At 37.3% G+C, this 27,191-nt stretch overlaps 1 protein-coding gene across 2 annotated transcripts in view; it reads right to left on the bottom strand.

The window, feature by feature from the left end:
• LUZP2 (leucine zipper protein 2) overlaps nucleotides 1–27,191 on the bottom strand; it is a 477,909-nt gene that overhangs the window by 115,881 nt on the left and 334,837 nt on the right. For both annotated transcript variants that reach the window (XM_025459793.3, XM_035703666.2), the window contains exons 6-7: nucleotides 24,564–24,626; nucleotides 18,688–18,750 (exon numbers count right to left, since the gene is read on the bottom strand). In XM_025459793.3, the coding sequence (XP_025315578.1) occupies nucleotides 18,688–18,750; nucleotides 24,564–24,626 (126 nt within the window). The remainder of the gene's footprint in view (nucleotides 1–18,687; nucleotides 18,751–24,563; nucleotides 24,627–27,191) is intronic.

The following is a 27,191-nucleotide window of genomic DNA, read 5'->3' as shown; positions in this document are numbered from 1 at the left end:
TGTATTTCCTTGGTGTTGGTAGTGATCTCTCCTTTCTCATTCATGATTTTATTAATTTGAGTCTTCTCTCTCTTCTTTTTAATAAGGCTGGCTAATGGTTTATCTATCTTATTAATTCTTTCAAAGAACCAACTCCTGGTTCTGTTGATCTGTTCCACAGTTCTTCTGGTCTCGATTTCGTTGAGTTCTGCTCGAATCTTTATTAACTCCCTTCTTCTCTTGGGTGTAGGATCTATTTGCTGTTTTTTCTCTAGCTCCTTTATGTGTAAGGTTAGCTTTTGTATTTGAGTTCTTTCCAGTTTTTGAATGGATGTTTGTATTGCGATGTATTTCCCCCTTAGGACTGCTTTTGCTGCATCCCAAAGATTTTGAACGGTTGTATCTTCATTCTCATTAGTTTCCATGAATCTTTTTAATTCTTCCTTAATTTCCTGGTTGACCCTTTTATCTTTTAGCAGGATGGTCCTTAACCTCCATGTGTTTGAGGTCCTTCCAAACTTCTTGTTATGATTTAGTTACCCAGGGCAATATACACGTTTAATGCAATCCCTATCAAAATACCATGGACTTTCTTCAGAGAGTTAGAACAAATTATTTTAAGATTTGTGTGGAATCAGAAAAGACCCCGAATAGCCAGGGGAATTTTAAAAAAGAAAACCATATCTGGGGGCATCACAATGCCAGATTTCAGGTTGTACTACAAAGCTGTGGTCATCAAGACAGTGTGGTACTGGCACAAAAACAGACACATAGATCAGTGGAACAGAATAGAGAATCCAGAAGTGCACCCTGAACTTTATGGGCAACTAATATTCGATAAAGGAGGAAAGACTATCCATTGGAAGAAAGACAGTCTCTTCAATAAATGGTGCTGGGAAAATTGGACATCCACTTGCAGAAGAATGAAACTAGACCACTCTCTTTCACCATACACAAAGATAAACTCAAAATGGATGAAAGATCTAAATGTGAGACAAGATTCCATCAAAATCCTAGAGAAGAACACAGGCAACACCCTTTTTGAACTCGGCCATAGTAACTTCTTGCAAGATACATCCACGAAGGCAAAAGAAACAAAAGCAAAAATGAACTATTGGGACTTCATCAAGATAAGAAGCTTTTGCACAGCAAAGGATACAGTCAACAAAACTCAAAGACAACCTACAGAATGGGAGAAGATATTTGCAAATGACGTATCAGATAAAGGGCTAGTTTCCAAGATCTATAAAGAACTTATTAAACTCAACACCAAAGAAACAAACAATCCAATCATGAAATGGGCAAAAGACATGAACAGAAATCTCACAGAGGAAGACATAGACATGGCCAACATGCACATGAGAAAATGCTCTGCATCACTTGCCATCAGGGAAATACAAATCAAAACTACAACGAGATACCACCTCACACCAGTGAGAATGGGGAAAATTAACAAGGCAGGAAACAACAAATGTTGGAGAGGATGTGGAGAAAGGGGAGCCCTCCTGCACTGTGGGTGGGAATGGGAACTGGGGCAGCCACTCTGGAAAACTGTGTGGAGGTTCCTCAAACAGTTAAAAATATACCTGCCCTACGACCCAGCAATTGCACTGTTGGGGATTTACCCCAAAGATACAAATGCAATGAAACGCCGGGACACCTGCACCCCGATGTTTCTAGCAGCAATGGCCACTATAGCCAAACTGTGGAAGGAGCCTCGGTGTCCAACGAAAGATGAATGGATAAAGAAGATGTGGTTTATGTATACAATGGAATATTACTCAGCTATTAGAAATGACAAATACCCACCATTTGCTTCAACGTGGATGGAACTGGAGGGTATTATGCTGAGTGAAGTAAGTCAGTCGGAGAAGGACAAACATTATATGTTCTCATTCATTTGGGGAATATAAATAATAGTGAAAGGGAAAATAAGGGAAGGGAGAAGAAATGGGTGGGAAATATCAGAAAGGGAGACAGAATGTAAAGACTGCTAACTCTGGGAAACGAACTAGGGGTGGTAGAAGGGGAGGAGGGCGGGGGGTGGGAGTGAATGGGTGACGGGCACTGGGTGTTATTCTGTATGTTAGTAAATTGAACACCAATAAAAAAAAAAAAAATTTACGAAGCACCAACAAACATTCTCATTTAGGGAAGCAGTGCACTGCAATGAAAACAGCCAGAGTTGACAGGCAACCTATAAGACTGGGCTTGACTGGGACCAAACTCTTGCAGACTACGATAACATTTAAATCCAAGCAGCGTGCAAAAGAAAGGGCTCAAATAAATGAAAATGCAAATATGGGATCACTGTTATCTACAATATATCTAGACTTAAACCAAATTTAATATATAAAGAAAGGAGGAGGGATATAATACCTAGTTAACATAGTTCCTGCTCTTTTGAAACAAACAAAAAATCCATTTTTAGTATTACTTTTAGAAGATATTACAAATGTTAATGAATAAGTTATCAGTTTATCAGCATATCAAATTTGTCTAAGATAAAACCAAGCATGAAACCAAATGATTATAGCAAAGGCTTCTTATATGTCTAAGATTAAAGACAACTTTCATGTATTATTTCTATGAATACTATCCTAAAGATGGTTGAAAAAGAGAATGTCATCTTTCATATCTCTGATTCCAGACAATGGTCAAGTGCAATTACATTAAGTTGCTTTCAGTTCTTGGTCTCTACATGGGTTTCTTTTCTTTAATAAAGAAACTCCTGTTTAAAAAAAAAATTGCTAGGAAACTGTGTATTCCAACAAGTTCTTTTCTGCAAAGCTATTATGCCCTTAGTCCTAGATTGCCATATAAAAACTAAAAAACATCAGCAGTTTTCTACCCAGAAAGTTCTCAAGACTCTTTTGCCTTAATTTGTGAATAAATAAAACAAGTACATTTGCCGAAAATGAAGGGGCTGAATTGCTCTTTCTCTGACTTTCAAGTCAACTCTATATTTTAAAGGAGAATAAAGGGGCCTGGAAGGTAGTTTTATACACCTGAGAATGGCCTGAGTTGAGAACATGTGATGCATTTCTTGAATGAGTCTAAGTACAATTGTTTAGACTTTGAAAAAGTAACATCATATTATCTTGAGAAATAAATTTCCTTCTGGGGAGGGAACCCCAAAACAAAATCAATTCACTGATAATAAAATGTGTATAACATTTTTTGTGTGTATAACATTTACAAAATTCATTTGCATATATTATCTCATTTGAACTTTTTAAACAATTTAACAATAACTTTGAAGTGTGTATATTAATCTTATCTGTAGTTTACTGATAGAGGAATTGATACCAGTAAGGTTAAGTGACTACTTCAGCTCAATTTCCAGGGAGGAGAAAGAGCAAATAAAGAACCCAGATGCAAAAAAAAAAAAAAAAAAAAAAAAAAAAACAGATGCCCTAACTGCAATCATATACATTTTTTAACCATCACAGTGTACGTTTTCTAAGGAAGAAGAAATGGACAAAATGTTCAGTAGATGATGCTTAAGATTGAGACAGATAACAGTCAAAGCTACACTAGAGGCTTCCATAAAAGTGTTTGCCTTTCTCTTGGACCATGTAATGTACTCCTAGATCCCACAATTAAGGTGCTTCTTAATTGTGTTTTGTGTTTTGCCTGACTTTTCACAAGGAGCACTGATTATGCACAAAGATTTTAGCTACACATTCATAGAGTTTCTACACATCACTTAATATAACCCACATGGGTATTTTCAGCCTCAGAAAATGTTCTTATCTCTATTTTAAAGGTGGAGTAGCAATGACTGGGGGACAGGATGGTAGGATATACCAGTTGGGGGACAGGATGGTAGGATATTCCAGTTACGACTTTGACAAAAGAAGCGATGATACAATTGAGCAAAAAAAAAAAAAAAAAAATGAGAAGTGCATATTGGTGACTGTAAATTTTGGCTTCTGGCTAAGTAGCATGGGTTCAGAGCACTGAAATGATTTTCACCGCCTACTCCAATAATACACCCCACTCACCTTCCCTGTTTATTTTACTATTAACAATAAATTGAATTCTACGCTAGCTGCAAATGTTCCCAGGGCTGAAAAACAATTATATCATGAACTTAAACTCTCCTTCTGAAGGAGTCTTACAAGAGTGGGCACAGATAATAGAAAGGACAAATAGAGACAAAGAATAAAGAAGGAGTCAAAACAAATAGACTGTGGGGGAGAACACACTACTTTATAGAGATGAGCTTGGCGTCTCTGTGGGAATCGAATAATATATAAACAGAATCAACTATACATTTTTATATGAGTGCAATTAATTTAACACATGTCAATTTAAAAAATTAAGCAAAAAAAACAAAATTAAAATGAATTCATTAAGAAAAATCTCTGCCCAATCTTTAAAAAGAAAATCAACTATCATCAGAAGAGAGAAACACTTAACTCGAGGCAACAAACTGAGGGTTGCTGGAGCGGGGGGCGGCAAGGGATGGGGTAACTGGGTGACAGGCATGAAGGAGGGCATGTGATGTAATGAGGATTGGGTATTAAATAAGACTGATGAATCACTGAACTCTACCTCTGAAATCAATAATACATTATATGTTAATTAATTGAATTTAAATTTTAAAAATAAAAAATTCGTTTGTTACAAATATGTAAGAGAGAGAGAGAAAGAGAGAGATAGACTAAGGCCAATGAAGGCATGGGAGTGTTGCTGGAGTGACACTCCCAATAGGTACTGCTTCGGCATTCTGCTTGTGCCTTCAGAAGCTGTACATTTCTGGTATAAACTATGAAATTTATGGAGAAGTCTCCTTTTTAAAATTCCTCTAAATTGTGTCTGTTCCAGCAGCTTTCTATGCAATTACCTTCAGAGGTAATTGGCTTCTTCTCTGTTTTTATGTGTAGGTTCACAAACACCCTGGTAACTGAGTAACAGCAATGAAATGAAATAAATCAAGTCACAAATATACTTCCAAAATGTGTCCTGCCATGACAAAGGGGAGCATCTAAATGTGTTGCCAAAAGAAGAAGTATTCAAAGAAGAACAATAACTTGCTCTTGTTTTCTGAAATTATATTTGGCATTGCCATTAAGATAAAGGATATGGAAAACAAGACATTCTTTAAAAAATTGCATAATGAGTGAAATTGCTGCATGTTTTCTTCACTGTTCTTTTTATTTCACATTAAAAATAAAGGACTATGTGTTTGGAATAGAGATATTACTGCCATTGTTCTGTATTTTAGAGATGAAAAGCTATTTGAGGATGTTGTATGTCTCTGAGCAGTACTTCTATGGGGTACTCAAATTTGACTCTATAAAAGGCCATAATTTCTATAAAGGCCATAATTTCTAATCTATAAATTAGAACCTAATATGAGTTCTGATCAGAAGCATGTATTGAACTTTTCAGTGTGCTCAGAAGAAATAGAAAATGCCTCACATTGAAATATTATATATATATATATACATATATGTATATATATATGTACATTTATAATTATTCATTTATTTAAAGATACTGAAAAAGAAACCATTAGGACCTAAAGAAATCAGTGCATCCATGTTGTGCTTTGGTTTAAAATGGTAATATACTGAGCAAGTCTCAGAAGGAGAGTGATTTCCCCCAAAGCTCTCATGATGGTGCCACTGTTCTACATATGCTCCAAGCAAGGATATGTGCAGCCAGCTGCAACTAATAAGGAAATGACTGGGGCCCCTCTCAGTCTTGGAGGTGGGGGACGTAGCTTGTTAGGCCAAGACACACATGCAACATGATAAATAGGACGAGAACATGTAGGAAAGGTCAGCGACCCAAGGCTCACTCTATTCCCTCAGAACAAGGGAGAATGTTCTAGAGCTGATCAAAAGTGCATGGTCTTCATTTTGATTCTCTACACAATGATTCCCACTTGGGCCTTGTTCTCTAACATTCTCTAGAAAGAAGACCACTTCGTGAAGCATGAAGACCACTTCTCTTTGAAACACATGTAACACGTATTATTTACTGTGACAGTAAGAAAATGGTGAGGTAATCTTCCAGTAGAAACTGAAGACTATAGGTTACAGGCAAAATATTCAGGGCTCTTTCAGGAATGGCAAACAGGTTTATCCTGAGTACCAACTATGATGGCTTTTAGGATCTGCTTCACATCTTGGAAGGTGAATGGTTTTGAGGCTAGATCCAAGCTTGGTGGGAAAGAGCACCATGACGCATTAGCCAATTATGGAACTGGCATAGGATGTGGGGTGGGGATACGCAAAGATATACGCATTGTAAAATGTATTTGCAAGTGCACTTAAAATATTTTGTCCTCCTATGTGATACAGCACAACAGTTTCCTCAAATCCTGAACTGATGGTAAAATTTGGTTCGATGGTAAAATTTAAAAACATTATTTGAAGTTATAAACACTTTCTAAAAATCAATTCTAACATGGCCATCAGCCCGGCAGAGACTACAGCTTCGTTTTCTAATAAGTAAATAGATTAAGCAAGATGACTTACTCCCAGTAACAGCTTAGCATGGGGGAAGGTAAGGGCCAATATGCAAAGCCATGGTTCTTGAACTGTTAATCTTTGGATGTTTATAGAACATTTGATAATCCCATAATTTACAGAAGCTTCATTCTCGGAAAAATGTCATCTGAAAACCTATGAAAATTATGAGCGAATTCTGAGGAGTCAATACCTTCCAGAAGTGCATCCATTGACTTCAAATCCCTCACTAAAGCAGGAAGGGGCCTTATTCAAATGCAAAGAACTTTGCTCAGCGCCTGACAGATAAGACCTACTCATTCCATAACTTTCAGCATGGGAGTGAACATGAAGTCAGGAAATTCAGATTAAAGTTGTGTCATCACAGATATATCACTTTAAAACCCTGAGCTTGTTTTCTTAAGAAGTCCCAAATTGGATTTTGGAGAATCCCACTGTTTTTTTTGGGGAAAATAATGTTTAATAAATTTTCAACTTGTTCCAACTTCTGACAGGAAACATCTGTCTGTGTCCCTTTATAGGTTGAATGTCTACTCTATCATCAGGTAAATAATGAAGAAATAAATGAGGCTTGTTGGCTTTTGTGTGGTATGCATGGACCAAACAAGGCTGAGAAGTTGATTTGATTTGGAGAAGATCAAATCTCTCTCTTGTCCTACCCATAGAACATACCTCTATCCTGTAGTTCTAAAAACGGAGGGGGTGGATCACGAGAATACAGGGAGTCAGAAAAGAAACCTCTCTTCCGAGCAATTTCTAATTCTAAACTGAAAGCAGCATATTTTTGCATGGAAAAATGCTTATGTTTTTAAGGAAATGCATTGAGTTTTAGTGGCCAACAGACATTATGTTGTTGTTGTTGTTTGTCAGCGAGTTAAATTTCCAGCTAACCATGTCTGCTCTTTAGATCTCTGAGTGCATTAGGAAATATTTCTTGAAAATATAATCTATAAATAATGCTAAGAAACAAAATAAAACATAAATGGGGGAAATGTAATATAGTGGAGTCAAAGACTGAGATTAGAATAAAACTCCGCCACTTATTCGTTTTGTGATTTCAGACAAGTCTTTTAACATCTCCAGGCTTTGTTTTTCTGAGGCAGGATAAGATGACATGATTACCTGCCCCAAGTGACTTGTAGAATTATTTTGAGTCACAAATGAATGTGTTTTGAAAACCTTAAGGTTTGTCAAATCAAGTAAGAAAGCAAAATCGTAACCCTCCTAACCTTTCCTCCAAGATGCCTACATTCTAGGGCCAAAGCTCACTTAACTGAAGTTAATTTGACACTTGCAACAAATGATTGGCACTAAAAATGCTTTTGCTCATTAAAAACTGGTTTAACACAAAAATGAGATAAATGTAAGATAATGAGAGGCAGATGCACAAAAATTACCTTAAATTACCCAGGGGTTTAAAAATTATGGGGCAACTGCTTATAGAAGATTCAAATCATCAGGAAATAATCTGACATTTGTTGGTATTCATACAAGGAAATTCATGTGGCAATGTTTCTGCTTTCAGGAGCAAACAACCGTGAGGATACCAGGTTGAGCACATCTGGTTCCTAGAGAAAATACCAAAGAGAACACATGCCACGTTGATGTCTGAATTTCAGAGGGACTGGGCATATCTAGTCTGTCACCAAATGTGCTGGAATAAATGTCAGAATGTTGATACAATGATGTAAATATATACTGTGAAAGAGTTATCAAAGTAATAACCATAAATCTCTGTCATATATACTTGACATGATACTCCAACAGGTCAGAGCGATTTTAAAGGAATGAATTAACGAATGAATTTACTAAGATGATTTCAATCTATTAACAAATTTGCTTTTTAAATAAATATTTTGGTAGCCTTCATTGTCAAACTTCTAAAGGCCTCAATTCCTTCACTGTTAGATGGATTCCCACAACTTCCCTTCTCTGTCTCATAGGGGTTGTGATGAGGATGCAATAATGTTGGTAACAGTACTGGGTACAGTATAAAATGTTAAGTATATATAAGGCATAGTGATTCTCATGCTGTTTCCTATTTTTGTGAAATGCGAAGGCCATCTTGTCTCCTTCCATAGTGAAAAATCATAAAGTGAACTTAAGCTTGTAAATCTAAGGGAACAGCTAAAATCTCTAGCAATTTTTATTAGCCAACACTTGTGATCTTTAAAAGTTATAATAACCAAGATATGGAAGCAACCTAAGTGTTCACAAATATACAAATGGGTAAGAAAGACATATATATATATATATGTGTATACACACACACACACACACACACACACACACACACACAGAGGCAATGGGATAACACACAGCCATAAAAAGGACAAGATCATGTCATTTGCAACAACATGGATGGACCTAGAGGGTATGATATTAAGTAAAATAAATCAGACTGAGACAGACAAATAAGATTTCATCCATATACAGATCCCGAAAGACAAATAAATAAACATATAAAAAGCAAAATCAGACCTCTAAACACAGAGAACAAAATGATAGTTGTCAGGAGGGAAGGGTGTGGGGGACTGGCAATATGGATGAAGGAGAGTGGGAGAGACAGGCTTCCAGTTAGGGAAGGAAGAAATCATGGGAATAAAAGCACAGCATAGGGCATAGAGTCAAGGGTATGGTAACAGCGCTGTGTGGCGACAGATGGCAGCTACACTTGTGGTGAGCACAGCGTAACATACAGAAAACTTGAATCACCGTGTTGTATACTTGAGACTAATGTAATGTACATCTGTTATAAAAAGATAGACTATATTATTTTTTATCACTAGGCTGTCAACCCCTTATAAGCAATGATTTGACTAATTAGCCATTTTACTTCAAATACTGAAGGACACATGATATTACTTAATTGGTCTTATTCAATAAATAACAGAAATAATTACAAGACCAGTATCACTCAGGGAAGGTATAATATGTCATAGTTCTTTTCGTGAAACGATAGAATGCACACAAATTGAATGTCTCAGCCTATTGGAATGTGGGGTAAAGGCTGGGTATTGGGACCAAATTCGAAGATCGGGACCTAAGATCAGGACATCGACCAAGATGCATAAATCCCAGGGCACAAAGCAAGATGGAATATTCAACGTTTGCTACAACTAGTAAGCAAGTAGGAAGACTGACAAGAGTTTATATAGTGAAGAAAGCAGACGCACAACCACATGGGGAGCCAGCCACCAGGGAGACTACAGGAAATAAGAAAAAGCAAAACAACAAAAGGCGGTGAAGGAGGACTGACATAGATCCTGCCTGGGAATACATACGAGAGATGTGAATCCTTCCTCAGTTATATACTATATTGAGGACCATTAATTTGTCTCCCTTTGTACACACACACACACACACACACACACGTTATGGTCTGTATATATATGTGCATATGTATACGTACACAAATAGGCCCAATACCTCAATACATCATACATACCTAAATTGTTTTGAGGAGTAAATGAGCTAATGCACATAAAATACAGAGCAAAATCTCTTACAAGTGCAGAGTTAGTGTTCAATATGTGCCATTTGTTATTATTACTCAAGATTTTCTGTTTTACAGTTACAAGATTATGCAGTTAGATAGAGGCAGTGCGATTCCTTAAAAACATATTTTGCACATATTTACCAATAACATGCCATGCATTATTGTATATAATAATGTATAATAATAATATAATAATAACTTCCTATAAATGCAATATTCAGTGAAGACTGACATTACACTTAGGGTATAAAAGACCAAATGTTAGCAACACATCTTGAACGAAACCTTCAGCAAAGGCATAAGATAAAAAGTCAGTCTCCACACAAAGAAAATCAGTTAAGGAAACTTGTCCTGGTCAAAATGTATACACATGAAGCTTCCCTGCCAGGCTGTATTTACCACACAGCTTATAACACGTGAAAGTGAGTTCAGACCTAACTTCCAGTTAAACTCAGAAATGTCTCCTTTTGAGAATCTGATCATAGATTCTCAAATTGTCCATCATTTCCTACATCGCCAGGAAGTTGATAAAGTCAATTTTTGGTGACTGGGACCATTGCGGAAATTGTTTTGAAATTATCAAACAAAAGTGAGCAAATGAAGTTAAATGGCTTACATTAAAAAAAAAAAAATGTTCAAGTGGCCCAGTAGTCATTTTCATGGCAAATTCAAGCAGTAATTCTCTTTTTGTAATCTCTCACAACAACGCAGTTTGTTACTGCTTTCTTGAACGCATTATTTACTTAATGACAGCAGTGGACTGAACCGTGCCCGCCCCTTCCAAAATACACACATTAAAGGCCTCACCCCCAATGTGACTATCCTTGCAGGAGGTAATTAAGGTAAAATAAAGTCCTAAGCGTGGGGACCTGGTCAGGGAGGGATTACTGTCCTGAGAAGGAGAGATTCCAGAGAGTTGGCTCACTCTCCAAGTGAGGACGTGATCAAAGGGTGCCTGTCTGCAAACCTGGAAAAGAGACCTCAGCAGAAACCAAACACAGCCAGACCTAGGTCTCAGAATTGCAAGCCTCTAGACTGAGAAAGTAAATCCCTACTGTTTAAGTCACCAAGTCTATGACATTTATTTCCATGATATTTTTTACATCAGCCTGAGCAGATTAATATATTTACTTACCTGTTCATGCATTCTTGTTTCTTTAATGAGAATATCCGGGACTGAAGAAGTCGTAGTTAAATACACTTCTTTTTCTTACTGTACTAATGGGAGAGCCAGCTGTCACAATTTTAATGAGAAAGGTGACCTCAGCAAGGGGGGGGCGGGCTGGGAGGTCCCAACACTCATCTCCCCACAAAAACAGCAAAACAGCTACAAACTGATGAAAATAGCTCAGGGAAAGCTGTGACCTACAATGAAGAAGCAGCCAAACTACTGTGGGACTCAAAAACCGAGGCTGGCCAAGCACAGAACACCATAGGAAGCATTTTATCTCTGGTGCAAATCCCCCAATCCAGAGCAGCTCAGTGGCAGGAGGAATCCGCACAGAGAAATGTCACCCCACAGGGAGAGGCAGAGCAGAAGAGTCCCAGTGAGCCTCACCCCTGCGGGAGTTCGCAGCCTTTGGTACCAAGGATGGCCACAGTCTTCTCCAAGGCGGATCCCAGCTGATGGAGCCTTCGGAGCCCCTGCTGCTGCATCTCCTCCTCAGGGCTGCAGCTGTCCTTGCAGTGAGCCTTGCCCCCAGGGTCCCCCGGCCCCTCTTTCCAGGATTGGGATGCCTCGGTGCTTTGCCATAATTGTGACTCAAGCTGCCACTTCTCGGAGCCCTGCCCTCCACATTCCCAGGTCCTGGCTCCGACCCATCATTGCTGAGAACCACCTGGCTGACGGTCTGAGCCCTGCTCCTGGGTCCCAAGTCATGGTACTGGGCTGCCAGTACTGGGCCTGTGCTGCTGCTGCTGCTACTGCTGCTGTGAACACCACCCCCAGGTTCCAATGCACAGCTTGAACGCACCACCATCAGGGAAGGTCTATAACATGCAGAGAGACCTACAGATTCAGTGCAATCCCTTTCAAAATCCCAGTGTTATTTTCTGCAAATAGAAACAAAAGACTATCCTGAAATGTGTATGGAATCCTGAAAGATTCTGAACCACCAAGGCAATCTTGAGAAAGAGCAAAGCAGGAGGTATGAGGTTTCCTGATTTCAAGCTATATCACAAAGCTATATAGTAAACATCATGCTACCGGCGTACAGACAGACAGACCAGTGGAGCAGAGGAGAGGGCACAAATATAAACCCATGTATACACCGTTGATCTATTTGCAACAAAGGCACCAAGAATAGACAATGAGGAAATAATAGTCTTTTCAATAAATGGTGCTGGGTAAATTAGACATTCCCATGCAAAAGAATAAAACTGCTTCCCTATCTTTTTATCATTCATAAAAAATTAACTTGATACAGACTAAATACTTAAAGACCTGAAACCATAAAACTCCTGGAATATAACATAGGGAAAAAGATTCTTGACATTGGTCCTAATTGATTTTTCTGGATAAGAAGATAAAAGTAAAGACAACGCAAGGCAAAATAAACCAGCAGAATACATCAAACTAAAGAACTTCTGTACTGAAAGGAAATCATCAATACATTAGAAAGGCAACCTACAGAGCAAAAGAAAATATTTTCAAACCATATGTGCAGTAAAGGTGTCAATACCCAAAATGGCCAACAAGTACATGAAAAGGTGCTCAATATCGCTAATCATTACAGAAATGCAGATCAAAATCCGTTAGGATTGTTATTCTCAATCACAAGAGATGGCAAATGTTGGGAAGGATGTGGAGAAAAGGGAATTCTTATACGTTGTTGGTGGAAATGTAAATTAGTATAGCTATTATGGAAAGCAGTACCTTGGCTCCTTAAAAATTAAAATGAAACTTCTGGTTATAAAATAAGTCTTGGTTGGAAATGAAAAGGACAGCATAGGGAATACAGTCAACAGTATTATAACACTAGATGGTGACAGATGGTAGGTACATTTATCACGGTGAGCGCTGCTGTGTAATGTAGAGAACTGTCAAATCACTACATTGCACACACACACACACACACACACAATTTACAAAGAGAACTACCACATGATCCAGCAATCCTCTTTCTGTGTATATATTTGCAAAAATGAAATCAATCTCATGAAGAGTATCTGCATAGCTGTGTTCACCATAGCATAATACACGGTAGCCAAGACATGTAATCCACTCACATGTCCTTCAGTGGATAACTGGATAAAGAAACTGTGGTATGCTCAACAGGATGTTATTCAATCATAAAAAGGAAAAAAAAAATCTTGACATTTATGACAACATAGATAGACATGGAGGACATTAGGGTAAGTGAAATAAGCCAACCAAATAAACCAAGGAGAAAGACAAATACCAGATTTCATTACTATGGTATTATTATATACGGGAATCTTTCTTTTTTAAAGCTAGTTTTATAGAAACAGAATCTATGGTCACCAGGGGCAGGGAGAGTGGGGAAATGGGGTGATGGATGCCAAAGCATAGAAGCTTCCATTTATAGGGGTCCCTTGGTGGCTCAGCTGGTTGTGTTTGCCTTCGGCTCAGGTCATGATCTTAGGGTTCTGGGAACAAGCCCCGCATCGGGCCCCCTCCTCCTCAGACAGCCTGCTTCTCCCTCTCCCTCTGCCCCCGCCCACTTATTCTCCCTCTCTATCCCTCTCTCAAATAAATAAGTAAACAAATCTTTAAAAAAAAAGGAATTTTCATTTATAAGAATAGGTTCTAAGGACCAAATGTACAGCACGATATAACTGTCACTGAGAGTAGCTCTAAATCATGCTCACCACACACACCCAAATAATTATGTGAAGTGATGAATGTGTTAATAATCTTGATCTTGGTAATCATTCCACAATGTTTATGTATATCAAATCATCATGCTGTACACTTTAAATATATACAATTATATTTGTCAATTATTCCTCAATAAACTTAAAAAAGAAAACTAAATTCAGAAAAGTGTACTAGGTACCAATAACATCAAAATTTTTCAATAATTTTAGTGAATTACTTTATAGTTACATATGTTCAATAAAAATTATGTCTCAAGTTAGAAATAACACATTTTTCATCATAGTGTAAGTTAAAATCACAACACATATGAATAGACAGGTGCACAAATATTTATAAGGCTAAAGTTGAGTCACTTTTGGCATATTCATATGAAAATTTACTCATTTAGATTTTTACAAAGAAATGAAGGATGCTTTATGTTTTAAAATTATGTGGAAGAGCAGAATATATAATATACACTTTAAACCTATTAATCAAAAGGCAGATTATGCCAAGTATAAAAGGAACTAAAACAGAAATATAAAATATTTCAAAATATTCTGTGTTGTGGACACTTGGGTGGCTCAGTCAGTTAAGTATCTGCCTTTGCCTCAGGTCATGATCTCAGTCATGGGATCAAGTCCCGCATAAGGCCCCCTGCTCCTTGGGGAGCCTGCTTTTCCTTCTGCCCACCCCCTGTCTCTCATGGATAAATAAATAAAATCCTTTAAAAAATACATTGATTTTAAGTGGATTTTTTAAATTTGTTTAAAGATGTCATTTATTTGGGAGAGAGAGAGCGATTGGGAGGAGGGAGCAGAGGGAGAGGGACAAGCGGACTCCCCACTGAGCATGGAGCCTGAAAAGGACCTCAATCCCAGGACCCTAAGATCATCATCTGAGCTGAAATCAAGAGTTGGGACACTTAACCTATTATTATTATTCAGTAGCTAAACAATCTCAACAGGACCAAGTTTTTTGGTTTTTGTGCCTTTCCATATCACGATCCTCAACTTACTAAGTCATGATTCCCCAGTGTATATGATAGTGGTTCAAGATTTATATACCACCCAGGTGCCCCAGAATTTTTTTAGTTTTTTTTTTAATTTTTTTTTCTACAATGAGAAAATAATACTTCTGAAATTAAACAAGTGTATATATAAAAGTAAAAGAGAGCAGCAAAATGGAGAGTAGAAATTCCAGAGAATATCATCTCCAAGTGGAATCAAGGAGAATAAAAGTAATACGGGTCTTGGGTAACAGCAGGACCTCACTCCTTCCTCTAGTGGAGAATGTTTACCACTAAGGCAGCCTTCCCAAGCAAAAACCAGCTCTGAAACATTAATAAGGATACTGAATTTATCAACATATCTGGCAATTTTCAGCATATGCCATTATTTTTAAAATATAATTGAATGCTTCCACAGGACCCGATGCTCCTTCAAAGTCTCTCTCTACTAAAAACTATCAAATCTATTCAAAATTGAACAATTTTCAGGGAAACTAGAATCCTCTACTACTCAGAGTTCAGCAAAATATTACCAAAGATGTTCTGTGGGTAATTTTCAAAAATGAATGGTGCATTTCTGTGGTCACATGCCCTCTGGGATTATGTACGTGAGTTTCTGCTATGTACTGCCATGACACGTCCACTTATGTATGCATGTATGTATGTGCATGTGCCCATATATGTGTGTGTATATATTCATTCAACATATGTTTACGTAAGACTTAAAATGTACATTGTTGATAGAGTAGGAGGCAAATCAAATGAGTGGGTGCCATTGAGATGAATGAATGAAGATATCATCGCAGAAACTGTTTTCACAATGGAAGCTGAAAATACTAAGGCCTCACTTCTTTTGCATGGATACTTGACCAAGACTGGGAAAACATCTTAAAAAATCTCCTTTACAAGAATTATGACACTGAAGGACAAGCGCCCCTTCCTTTTCTTCTCTTTGTACAAAGTTGAACAAACAGCATATAAATCTTGAACCACTATCATATACAGTGGAGAATCAAAACTTAGTTGAGGATCGTGATATGGAAAGGTACGAAAACTAAAAAAACTTGGTCCCGTTGACATTGTTTAGCTACTGACTAAGGAAAAAAAAAAATGTCATGCTTATAGACCTCTCATTATCTTATTTAATACAAACCTTGCTGTTAAACAGCTTTTTGGAGAGTGTATATGGCTGAAGGCATCCTAATTTACTCAACTTTATGGTCTATTCATACGCAATTCACCTGGTTTCATATATAAGTGCTCCTATCAAATTGACATGAAATAACAAGGCTTACAAATAATGTCTCATTTTCAAGTCATAAAGAACTTCAACAAATCCTGATTTGGGTAATTTCTGAAAGTTGATAAATTACTAATGTATATTCAACAACTAGCATATTATGAAGAAGTAAATCACTGAAAATTATTGGATCTCCTCATTTTCTTCTCCCAAATTTTCTTTTGCTAACTCTTCAATTTGGGAAATGAAATTCAAAAGATTTTAAAAGCTTCACATGATCTATCTTCACATAAATTTCTCAGCCTACCAACTAAAGCTTATCAGTTCTAGAGAGCTTGGATTTGTTTTATAGCATTCCTGATATTATGAAGTTAAACTAATTGACAGAGAACTAGAAATTTCTCTACAAATGAGAAAATACACATACACACAGATGTGCATGCCCTTTCTCTTCCAATTTCAGTGATTTATTGTTGATGACTGCAAAGAGCTAAGGCCAACCTGACTATAGGAGTTAAGATACCCTGAGCTCGAGTCTCAGTATGAAAGATTAAAGGTAGATAAGAAAAGGCCTTGGGTTTTATACTTTTATCTACTTACCACATATAACGAACAAAATGCTGAGAAGCAGGGGTCGGTAAGCATTAATGAGAATTCACAGTTTTCGTGGTGTGCTGGGGAAAGCTTGGTGTAAATGAGGTGAAAAAAAAGGCAAGAAGCATATTGATATAAGAGCAAATGGCAAGATAATCTCTAGATTCATGCTTCACATGAAATGAATATTTAATAAATATTGGTTGGGGGTGCTTGGTTGGCATCTGCCTTCAGTTCAGGTCATGATCTCAGGGTCCTGGTATTGACCCACATCGAGCTCCTCGCTCAGCTGGGAGTCTGCTTCTCCCTCTGCCCTTCTCCCTGTTCATGATTTTTATATGTCTCTCTCATTTTCTGTGTCACTCACATAAATAAATAAAATCTTTAAAAAAATATTGGTTGACGTAATAGGAACACCTTGACTCTGAGCCAAAGTAAAGGGGCTGAAGAAGAGAAATGTGCCATTTCTTATTGTTTTCACTGGAAAAACTGTGGGATTTTCCATCTATTAAATAAAATGAGGAATTCTCCTTCTTTAACTTAAAACTTGCACTTGTAGTTGGGCTGATCACTCTAATGAAAACATTTAAAAAATATTGCATACAATGTAATTCATACTTATTATTTATTAAACAAATTATTACTCCTACTAAGAGCCTAATATTCCATCACTCTATTGCATTGGGAAATGCACGTGGACCATAAGAACAACAGTTAGACACCTACCTCTTATTTCCTCTTGCTCAAGGGAGATAGAAAAAGTATCTAAGTTTCATCTTGCTGCTATAACAAAGTACCATGAACTAAGTGGCTTTAAAAAATAGATTCTCGGGATCCCTGGGTGGCTCAGCGGTTGAGCATCTGCCTTTGGCCCAGGACATGATCCTGGGATCCGGGATCGAGTGCCATATCAGGCTCCCCACATGGAGCCTGCTTCTCCCTCAGCCTATGTCTCTCTGCTCTCTCTTGCTGTCTCTCTCATGAATCATTAAATAAAAAAATATTTTTTAAAAGTACTCTCACAGTTTTGAAAGTCAGATGTCTGAAATAAATTTTATGGGACTAAGATCAAGGGGTTGGTATGGCTGGTTCTTTCTGAAGGTTATAGAAGGGAATCCTTTACATTGTCTTCCCTCCTCCAGCTTCTGTGATCACATAACCTTTTTTTTTTTTAAATTTTTATTTATTTATGATAGTCACATAGAGAGAGAGAGAGAGAGGCAGAGACATAAGCAGAGGGAGAAGCAGGCTCCATGCACCGGGAGCCTGACGTGGGATTCGATCCCGGGTCTCCAGGATCGTGCCCTGGGCCAAAGGCAGGCGCCAAACCGCTGCGCCACCCAGGGATCCCACATAACCTTCTTATTTAGGCCTTTTTTGTCTTACTCTTAAAAGGACTTGTTTGATTATATTTAGGTTTCACCTGGATATTTTGGAATAACCTTCCTATCTGAAGATCCTTAACTTAATCACATCTGCAAAGTCTCCTTTGCCATAAGCTATACATTTCACAGGTGCCAGGAATTAGCAAGTGGGTATCTTTGGGAGGCCATTATCCCATTGTTTGTAGTAGATGTCTACCTATACATAGATCTTGACTTGATAATCTTGTAAAGAAAAGTATCAGTAAGAAAAATCAATCAACAATGATTAAATGTAAAGACTCAGTACTATTAAGAGATTTATGCAGGGATCTCTGGAAGTCAAGAACGTAGATCATCAGTGGATCTCATCTCTGGAAAGTCTCTCAATCTATCCTGTCCTTAATGTAAATATTCTGAAAGTTCCATATTCCTCAATACTGAATTAAAGTAACTGAAGGTTGCAAAGGGACTTTAAACACTTTGGAATGACGCCTGCCTTTGATTAAGAATGTACCCTGGAAACCATACCTGCATTTGTCTCCATTAACTAAGAAAGCAAGAAAATGAAAGCACCTTCAATGCAGTCAAATACAGCTGTAATTCTTATGAAAATCCAGAAATTAAATTTAACCTCAATGATATTGTAGTTTATGTATTGGACAGGTAGAGGGGGAAAGGAGGTGAGGAAAACGCTCACCTTAAATAATAAATCTTTCTTCCCGTAACGAAGCTCCTTCAGCTGGGCTTGGATTTTTTTTGACTGCAAGAACAGAAACATATATTAGTGCCTAATTTCATTTACACTTTCAAACTTGAATATTAAAATTGTTTTAAGCTGTTCAGGAATGAATTTTGCAGTCAAGCAAAAGTTTAATCTCTGCTCTAGAAGTTGGACATCCAGCCAGTCTAGGCAGGAGGAGAAAACCTAATCCTCTGCAAAGGAACCATATTATTTTATTTTTTTGTAGAAATTTTACTTTTAAACTTTTAATTTTTCAATTTGAGTTTAGATGACATATAATAGGAACCATATTTTTAAAAGGCAATATTTTGCCTTTTAAAAGTAGTTTATTGTTTCTCTCTCCAGCATCCTCCTCCCCCAACCAAAAAAGACTACACATACACACAGAGAATTTTAGTCACCAGAGCACGTTCAACAATCCAATTTTAGACGCTAAATATACTATGTATGCCTCAGTTTTCACTGCTTATTTGCAATCACTTCTTTTTAAAGATTAAATATTTGTAAATTTAAATTGACAACCAAGTTTGAATTTGACGTATGTCCAAAGGGAAGGCAGCAAGCAAATGTGACAGGAAGGAAAAAAAAAAAAAAGAAGCAGCTAGAATGCTAAGATGCTGAGGTGAAGGGTGTTTGTTCTGTAGAAGAATGTACCTTTTCAGAGAACTATGCCAAATATAAAAGTGCTTTATAACAAGGAAATTTCTCTCACCACCACTTGACTACTATATGGAAGTATATCTGGTGAGTCACAGATAATGATCTCATCTTTCCATTTTTCCAGAGCAGACCCAATTTCAAACATTCCAACATAAGGACCTCAGTTATTTGTCTTCCTGTATGTAAAATCACAGGTACTGACTCCTCAGTAGGAGAATAAAAACACAAATAGATGATCATAGTCACATAAAAAATGATAATTGAAAAAAATAATGAAAGAGTTGAATAGGAATGCAAAATGGTATAGTCACTTTGGGAAACAGTTTGGTGGTTTCTTATAAAGTCAAACATACACAAAGGGCATTCATTGTATAGCATTTCTTTCTAGGTATTTGACCAAGAGAAATTATAATATATGTAAATGCTTATAGTATCTTTTTTCGTACGAGTCAGAAGTTGGAAATGACCTACATGTCCATTAACTGGTGAAGAGCAAACACTTTATGGTACATTCATGAAATACTAGAATATAAGTACTGAAGCTTGCAACAGTGCGGACGGATTTCAAAAGCATTGCGCTATGTGAAATTCTCCAGTCACTAGAAGCTATCTTTTGTATAATGCCATTTATACGGTATTCTAAAAAAAAAGACAAAAAAAAGAGGGACAGAAATCAGGCCAGTAGGTGACACTGGCTGGGGATTTGTGGTAGAGATTATAAAACAGCAAGAGAAAACTCTGGGGATGCTGAAATGTTCTCTATCCTTAACACATACATTGGTCAAACCCATCCAACTGTATACTTAAGAAGGATGAATTGTATGTAAACTTTATCTCAAACTTCAATTTTAAAAGTCGCTGGCCATAGTACATACTAACCACAAGATCTTCGTGGGACTATTATATCCCAGTAAGCTGTGACGAAGGTCCTCGTCAACAAATGGAGCCCACTCATATTTTTGAAATATAATTTTCCAAGCTTCCATTCAACGTATATGAGTCTTTCACTGAACCAGCTGTGGCTACACTCGGAATCGGTTTCCTATTACATACAGAACACGGCTAATGATGCAAGGTAGCGGAGTTTGCCACATGGGACACTGTGTTCTGATGGTGTCATAATTCCTAGATTAGTGTCTAATTCTGGAAGCACCGTCAATTAGAGCAGAATCTTACACGTTCTGTCTTGCACCAGCACAAGGATCAACTATTAGAAACGGTTTTCCCAGACATCCCTACCATGAACCAACTGCATCTTGTGATCTAGTGAACCAGGAAATTGATAAGAGCGGATGAAAAGAAATAAAGGAAAGGAAGAAGAGACAAGGGAAGAGGGAGAGAGGAAAATGAAGGGGGGAGAGTGATGATTTGAGACAGAGAGAGAAGGAAGGAAGGAGGAAGGAAGGGAGGCAGGGAGAAAGAGTTCAACACTAACAATTCAGAACTATGCGATTAAACTCTATACCTAGAAGAAGCAAGGATTTGTGGTTTCTTACAAACTAACTACTATTTTTTTTTCATTTCCATGAAAAAGGAATCCTCTTTCCCTTGATAGGTTTAGTGAAAGTGAAATGCATGATATAATGCAGAAGAAGCTGAAGAGCCATTGTTGTATGTGTATGGTCGGTCCTACCTCCTAAGAGTAAAAACTCATCGGTGCCCTGAATTCACACCTCTACTGCAGGAGTCTACATTTATTGCAACTCTCTTCTCCTGCCACAACATTCCCCAAGTAACCCCAAATAGCGATATTCCGGACACAGCATCTCTCTCTCATTACATTACCTTCATCTCCAAGACATTTGCTGGTTTCCATGGCTATACTTAATTTTGTGCTACTGATTTCAATAAAGAATTATTTCTGTTATCTTCTCCAACTTCAAACGCACAGTTCATTGTCTCCCTGCTGTTCCAATCTGTGGTCCAGGGCTAATTTACAGCCAGGATAGTCTCTTTAGTAAACAGATTTTATTTATTTATTTTTCCAAACTAAATTTGACCAATATCAATGGGGAATGAAAGATTACCACCACATATGGTGTGCATGGTTTGCCCAATTTCACTTCTATTCTTCCAAATAATTAATGCTCTATATTTTAAGTGTCAGAAAGGACTAATTTTAACCATTTTGGGTGTTCGTTTTAATGCATATTTATGCTGAATACATAAAAGATAATATAAACTTTTATTTGTAACTTGAATTATTAAAACATCAATTTTTGTATTATGCAGTGATTCATTCAGGAGCTACATAATAAAAGCCCACACATCTTTGTTCGGCACTAAATGAGCAAGAACAGCTAATTTCCTTACATAAAGTTGTTTATAAATATTTTTTTCTTAGAAATTTTCATCACAGTCACCCATCACTTCTCTGCATTGTATATTCCAGCCATCTTCTAATGTTCAGTGAGTTAAAAAGCAAAATCCTATCTAACGATCTGACAAGAATATGCAAAGAATAAATACATTTTAAGCTGAGTGCATTTGTAAAGCGCATTGATCTAAAACCCCATTGACACTTTGTTTTCTTTTAGCTTCCTAGAGCATCATTTTGAAAAATTAAAACTGTCAGAGGGGTAATCTTCAAACCATTGAGCTATTACTATATTGGGGATTTTAGTAATTTTTAAAACTAGTGATTTATAAATGCGATTTTACATGTTTGTGTCATGAAGTTTTCACAAGTCTACAGTAAAATGAAGTTTGATGATGGTGGTGATGATTGTGAGTATAATAAAAAGATGGAGAAGGTGAAGACAAAGAAGGTGGCCATGATAGAACATTTTAGCTAATTTCTGAGGTTTTTCTTTTCCACAATCCATGTCCAAGTAGCATTCCCTTCATGAAATAATAGTGAATATGATGGTAGTGGTATTTGTAGTAGACTCTACTGTTTTCAATATCCTACCTCGGCAAATTAAAATATTGGCACTCCATTAGGTGTCAATGGGATTTGGATACTTATTTATCTATGAATAGTTTAGGGTCACTGATTTAGAAGACAGCTCATTGTAGCTCCTAAGCTGATAGACGACATCACTGTTTTGTTTTGGTAGTAGTGGTGGTGTTAAAATAAATAACTGCATTTATTATTGCATTCTTGGGAAGTGTTTTTGTGACAGAAAAAAAAAAAAAAAAAAAAAAAAGCAAAAACAGAAACATATGCCTCTATCGCCCAGAATGTTAAACTCTATTTTTTTTTCCATAGAGAGATAGGTCAAATGAATAAATTAATTTCAACATTATGCAGTGCTAATATATGAAGCATCTAGGAATTCATAAATTAAAATGTAGATACAATATATTTTCTAAAGAATTGAGATAAATTTTTAAAAAATGAATAATACTTGAAGTAAGGGTCTAAAAAATACAGACAGACCCAGATTATTATTGTTGCTTATTTATTCATTTGTTTGTTTGTTTCTGTACAGCACAGACAACTTATCCTAGAGGCCATCTCTCTTTTGGGAGTGTCGTGGAGACTGGGAACATGGGAACCCTCAAGTAATGGCTTCAGTCCACATAATCCTTATTCAAAAATTGGTTCCACTTGCTCACCCTCTTATAAATAATATCCAGAGACTGTATGCTACACATTAATATTTCTAGAAACCTAGTAAATTAGACAATGTGTCTATGTCTATTTGGATAGAAAAGTATAATGAGAAAAAAAAACAACAAAAAAAAGAAACAAAAAACAAAACAAAACACTACACTGGCCCAAATCTACAAGCCATTCCACTGGTTATTCATTTAAGGAGCATCAACCTTTAGTTTCCATGTATTGAGCACTTCTACTCATTTCATGTGTAATATTGTGAAGGCATTATAAGCAGAGGTTATTCTATTTCATGTTAGACTCTAACTTGAGTGTTTATGGCAATGACTTTTACAAGTCCATCAGGGAATATTCTCAGCTTGTTCACTAAAAAAAAAACAAAAAACAAAAACAAAAAACAAAAAACAAAAACAAAAAACAAAAACAAGATCTGGATAGTCACATGGCCACCAACCTACCAACCTAACGACATTTTCCAGATACCATTCAGTTTGGCTGGGCGTGTGACCTAGGCCTGGCAGACAGGGTACGGTAAGACATGCGTCACTACCTCCTGGTTGGACTTCTAAAAAGCAATGCTTGTGAGTCACCAGGTAATCTTCCCCATTCCTTCTGCTAGAGGGTAATAATAGCAAGAAAAGGTCATTGAAACAAAAGGTGGTTCCACAATTGGAGATTATAGAGGTACTTCACCAGTTTTGTGCCTTACTTCTAACTACTGTGGGAAAGGGGTTAAACTTAGCTTGTGTGAGCCACTTTTCTTGTTCTATCTAAACTGTCATCCTTCCCCCTTCCTTCGCAAACATCAGATCTACATTGTGGCCTAAAGACTCTCATGCTTGCTCTTTATTGCTCATAGGTTTGTCCGTTAATAAATCCCTTGCACAAAGACTCTCATCTCTGGTGTGCTTGTTGGAGGATTCGGCTAACACAGTGACCGAGGTCTCTTCTCCAGGTATAAGCACTGACTAGTACATAGGACACTCTCTCTACTATCACGTTACTATCACGAAGAATTACATGAGCTCCGTGTCTGTGACATTAAATAGAGGATCATAAAGCACCGATGGATTTGGGAAATCAGAAGTACAGGAAATTGATTTTACTTAAATCTGGATTAACCAGAAGGACTCCCCTGCCACCACCACTAAGAAACACATGCAGTAATTTTCCTGCCTAGCAAGTAGAACCAATGATTGGATTTGTTTCTTGAGGCTTATGGTGAACCCCGGAATCCTCATTCTGACATTTAGTTGTCATTGCAAAACTCTGTAGACATCATCACATAAATAGTTCAAAAAATGAAAACTTCGTGGACCTCCAGGTATTTGCTATTAAGAAAAATCCTGATAATCCAGTTAAGGAAGGAATCCATAAAATCTCTTTAGGGAAGTGATGCTTAGCTGCCCTTTTTTTGTTGTTGTTGTTATACAATTTTAAAATATCCAAAAACGCCTAAAAGTTTAAAATCTGTTTTCATTTTTCTATTCCAGTGTTTTCATTTATATTAGTGAAAGAAGAAGTCTCCAGATTTCTGGGTTAATACAGAAGAATTTGGCACTACTACTTCGGCACTATACATCCCATTGAAGCTAGAATATGTACTCACCTCTTCTGCATGGATGCCACACAGCTTGCTTCCTGACAAGAGTTTGTTCTTCAGACTTTTATTCTGTTAAAAGAAACATAGTTTATTGCTAAGAAGTCATAAAACACTAACAATTCCTTAAATACGTCAGGTGCATTTCTCTGTTTTGTTCACGGATAAGTCCTTCAGGGTAGGAGATGTAATGGATTTGTACAAATGAGGGGGACGTGTAATGTAAAAGAATGTTTCTTTCAATTCAAACTTTGTTGTATTAGCACGAACACGCTCATTTAAAAATATGGAACTTTATTTGGCCTTACATTTAATGCTGTTTTATTATGTTGGCATATTTTTGTGTTATAAAATAATTGTAGTTGCAAATCTGCGATTGATTCTGGTTTCTGAAAGCACGTCTCTAAACAGCAGCATTTTTTTTTTTTTTTGACTATCATCTGGATCCTAGTTAATGTAGTCACAGACCCACTAGGATCTGTATTCCCTTTAAAGACGATAGTATTTGAGTGTTACATTCTAGAGGCCTGGCGTGCTACTCAAAGGACTTCCTGATGCTCAGAAGCCATTTCTTTTTCCAGGCTTGGTCAGTGGACTCTCCCTGCTGGGCCTGAGTCTGGACAGGTGTGATAGCCCTCTGAACTCACCATAACTGGCCTTGATTTACAGATGAATGTTTGTTACTTCTGACATAAGTGCCGTGTGTTCTTAGCCATCTGAATCTAAACCCTTACAGCTCTTCCAATGACATCTGCCTCATTATGCTCAGGTTTTTCTGTCTTTGTAACTCGGGTCCTTTGAGACAGGCGGGCTAAAGGAGAACAGAAAACTCGATGAAACCCACAGGACCCGGACTTTGTATTGTCTCTGCAGGAGCAGATCATGTAGTAGGAAGGTACAGCTCATGCATAATGACTCTAAAGAGAGTAGATGTGAGCACTAGGAGCAAACTGAACACAATTTATGCAGAATGAATGAATAACCGAATGAATGAATACATCAGGTTTGAGGGTTCTTCACTTACAATCCCCACCTTTTGAACATCACTTCCTATTTTATTTTCCTGTCATGTAGAGAAGGGGTACAGCTGTCTCAGTGTGAAAGGAACCTTTGGCTAATTTTTCTTCTTTAGAGAAGAGTTGAAATTCTAAAAAGCTCGTTTCTTAGAATTTCAATACTATGAAATGATTTACACAAATGAGGAGTTATCTTGATTCACTCAACTAATGTGGGGCTTTTTGGTAAATATTCATAGTCATCATACAACAAAGCACACAATTGGAGTTTTTAAAGACAATTCAATATATATTATTCCTATATTGAAAGCTTGTAAACTCTAACAAGGGGATGCATAACCAATGTTCTAACTCTGCAATGTTGCTCAGATTGTAGGTTTAAAAATATCCTAGTTTTCCTTCTGTTTGTGTCTATTTATGATACTTTTGATGTATGCAATCTTAATTTTTTTCTCCCAAAGTGGTCTATTTCTCCCCTTTTGATTTCTCCTGTTATCTTTGTACATAGAACTATCTTCACTACCTACCTCTTAAGATTTAATAGTCACTTAGGTTTTTCATCTTTATGTTTTGTTTTGTTTTTTAGAGACAGGGCATGTGAGCAGGCCAGAATAGAGCAGAGGGGGGTGGGGGGGAGACAGGGAGAGAGAGAGAGAGAGAGAGAGAGAGAGAGAGAGAGAGAGAGAATCGTAAGCAGGTTCCATGTCCAGTGCGAAGCTCAATGCAGGGCCTGATCTCATGAATGTGAGATCACGACCTGAGCTGAAATCAGGAGTCGGAGGCTGAAGTGACTGAGCCATCCAGCAGCTACAGATTTTTCATCTTTTTAAGGGTTATACTCTTTTAGTGGAAAGACATGAAATTCAAATAAGGTCAATAGTTTGTTTAATAGTATTATATTCATGTTAATTTTCTGGTTCAGTAATTGTATTATCTACTCTGGATGATGTTGTATTAAAGGCTCAGGGCAAAGATGCACCAAAACATTTAACACTGATTTGGTATGCCCTTTCTATGTCAACATTTATTTCAAAATAAAGACTTAAATTATCTAGGGGCGCCTGGGTGGCTCAGTTGGTTGAACGTCCAACTCTTGATTTTGGCCCAGGTCATGGTCTCAGGGTCATGGGACAGAGCCCCATGTCTGGCTCCTTGCTCAGCTTGGAGTCCGCTTGGGATTATCTCTCTCCCTCTTCTTCTGCCCCTCCCTCTGCTCATGCTCTTTATCTTTCTAAAACACAATACTTTTTAAAAAGTTAAATTATCTAAGAAAAATAAAATGAAGACTGAGCAACTCTGGGCATCATAGTACCACCACTGTCTAGCCAGAGCATCTCGCTGTCTCAGGCGATGGTCAGGCATTAAGTTGTCACCTATGTCATTCACAATGGAAGAAATGGGGAAGACTCGTGTGGAGGTGCAGAGACCTATAAAGACTGAGTAGAATTTCCGGCATGCCTTTTTCACCTGTTTTCAAGGGCCATCAGCAGCATGGAGGATGAACACCTCTGGGGCTTTAAGCAATGTCAAGAGCCCCCAGGGATTGACTCCCTAGAGTCAGAGTGTGAAGATGTGATCCTTTTTTTTTTTTTTTTTTTTTTAAATTTTTATTTATTTATGA

This window comes from Canis lupus, chromosome 21 (assembly GCF_003254725.2).
Source record: "Canis lupus dingo isolate Sandy chromosome 21, ASM325472v2, whole genome shotgun sequence".
In the NCBI taxonomy this organism is placed as follows: Eukaryota; Metazoa; Chordata; class Mammalia; order Carnivora; family Canidae; genus Canis; species Canis lupus.
The sequence above is the reverse complement of the archived record's forward strand: the minus strand, read 5'-3'. Positions and strand labels throughout refer to the sequence as shown.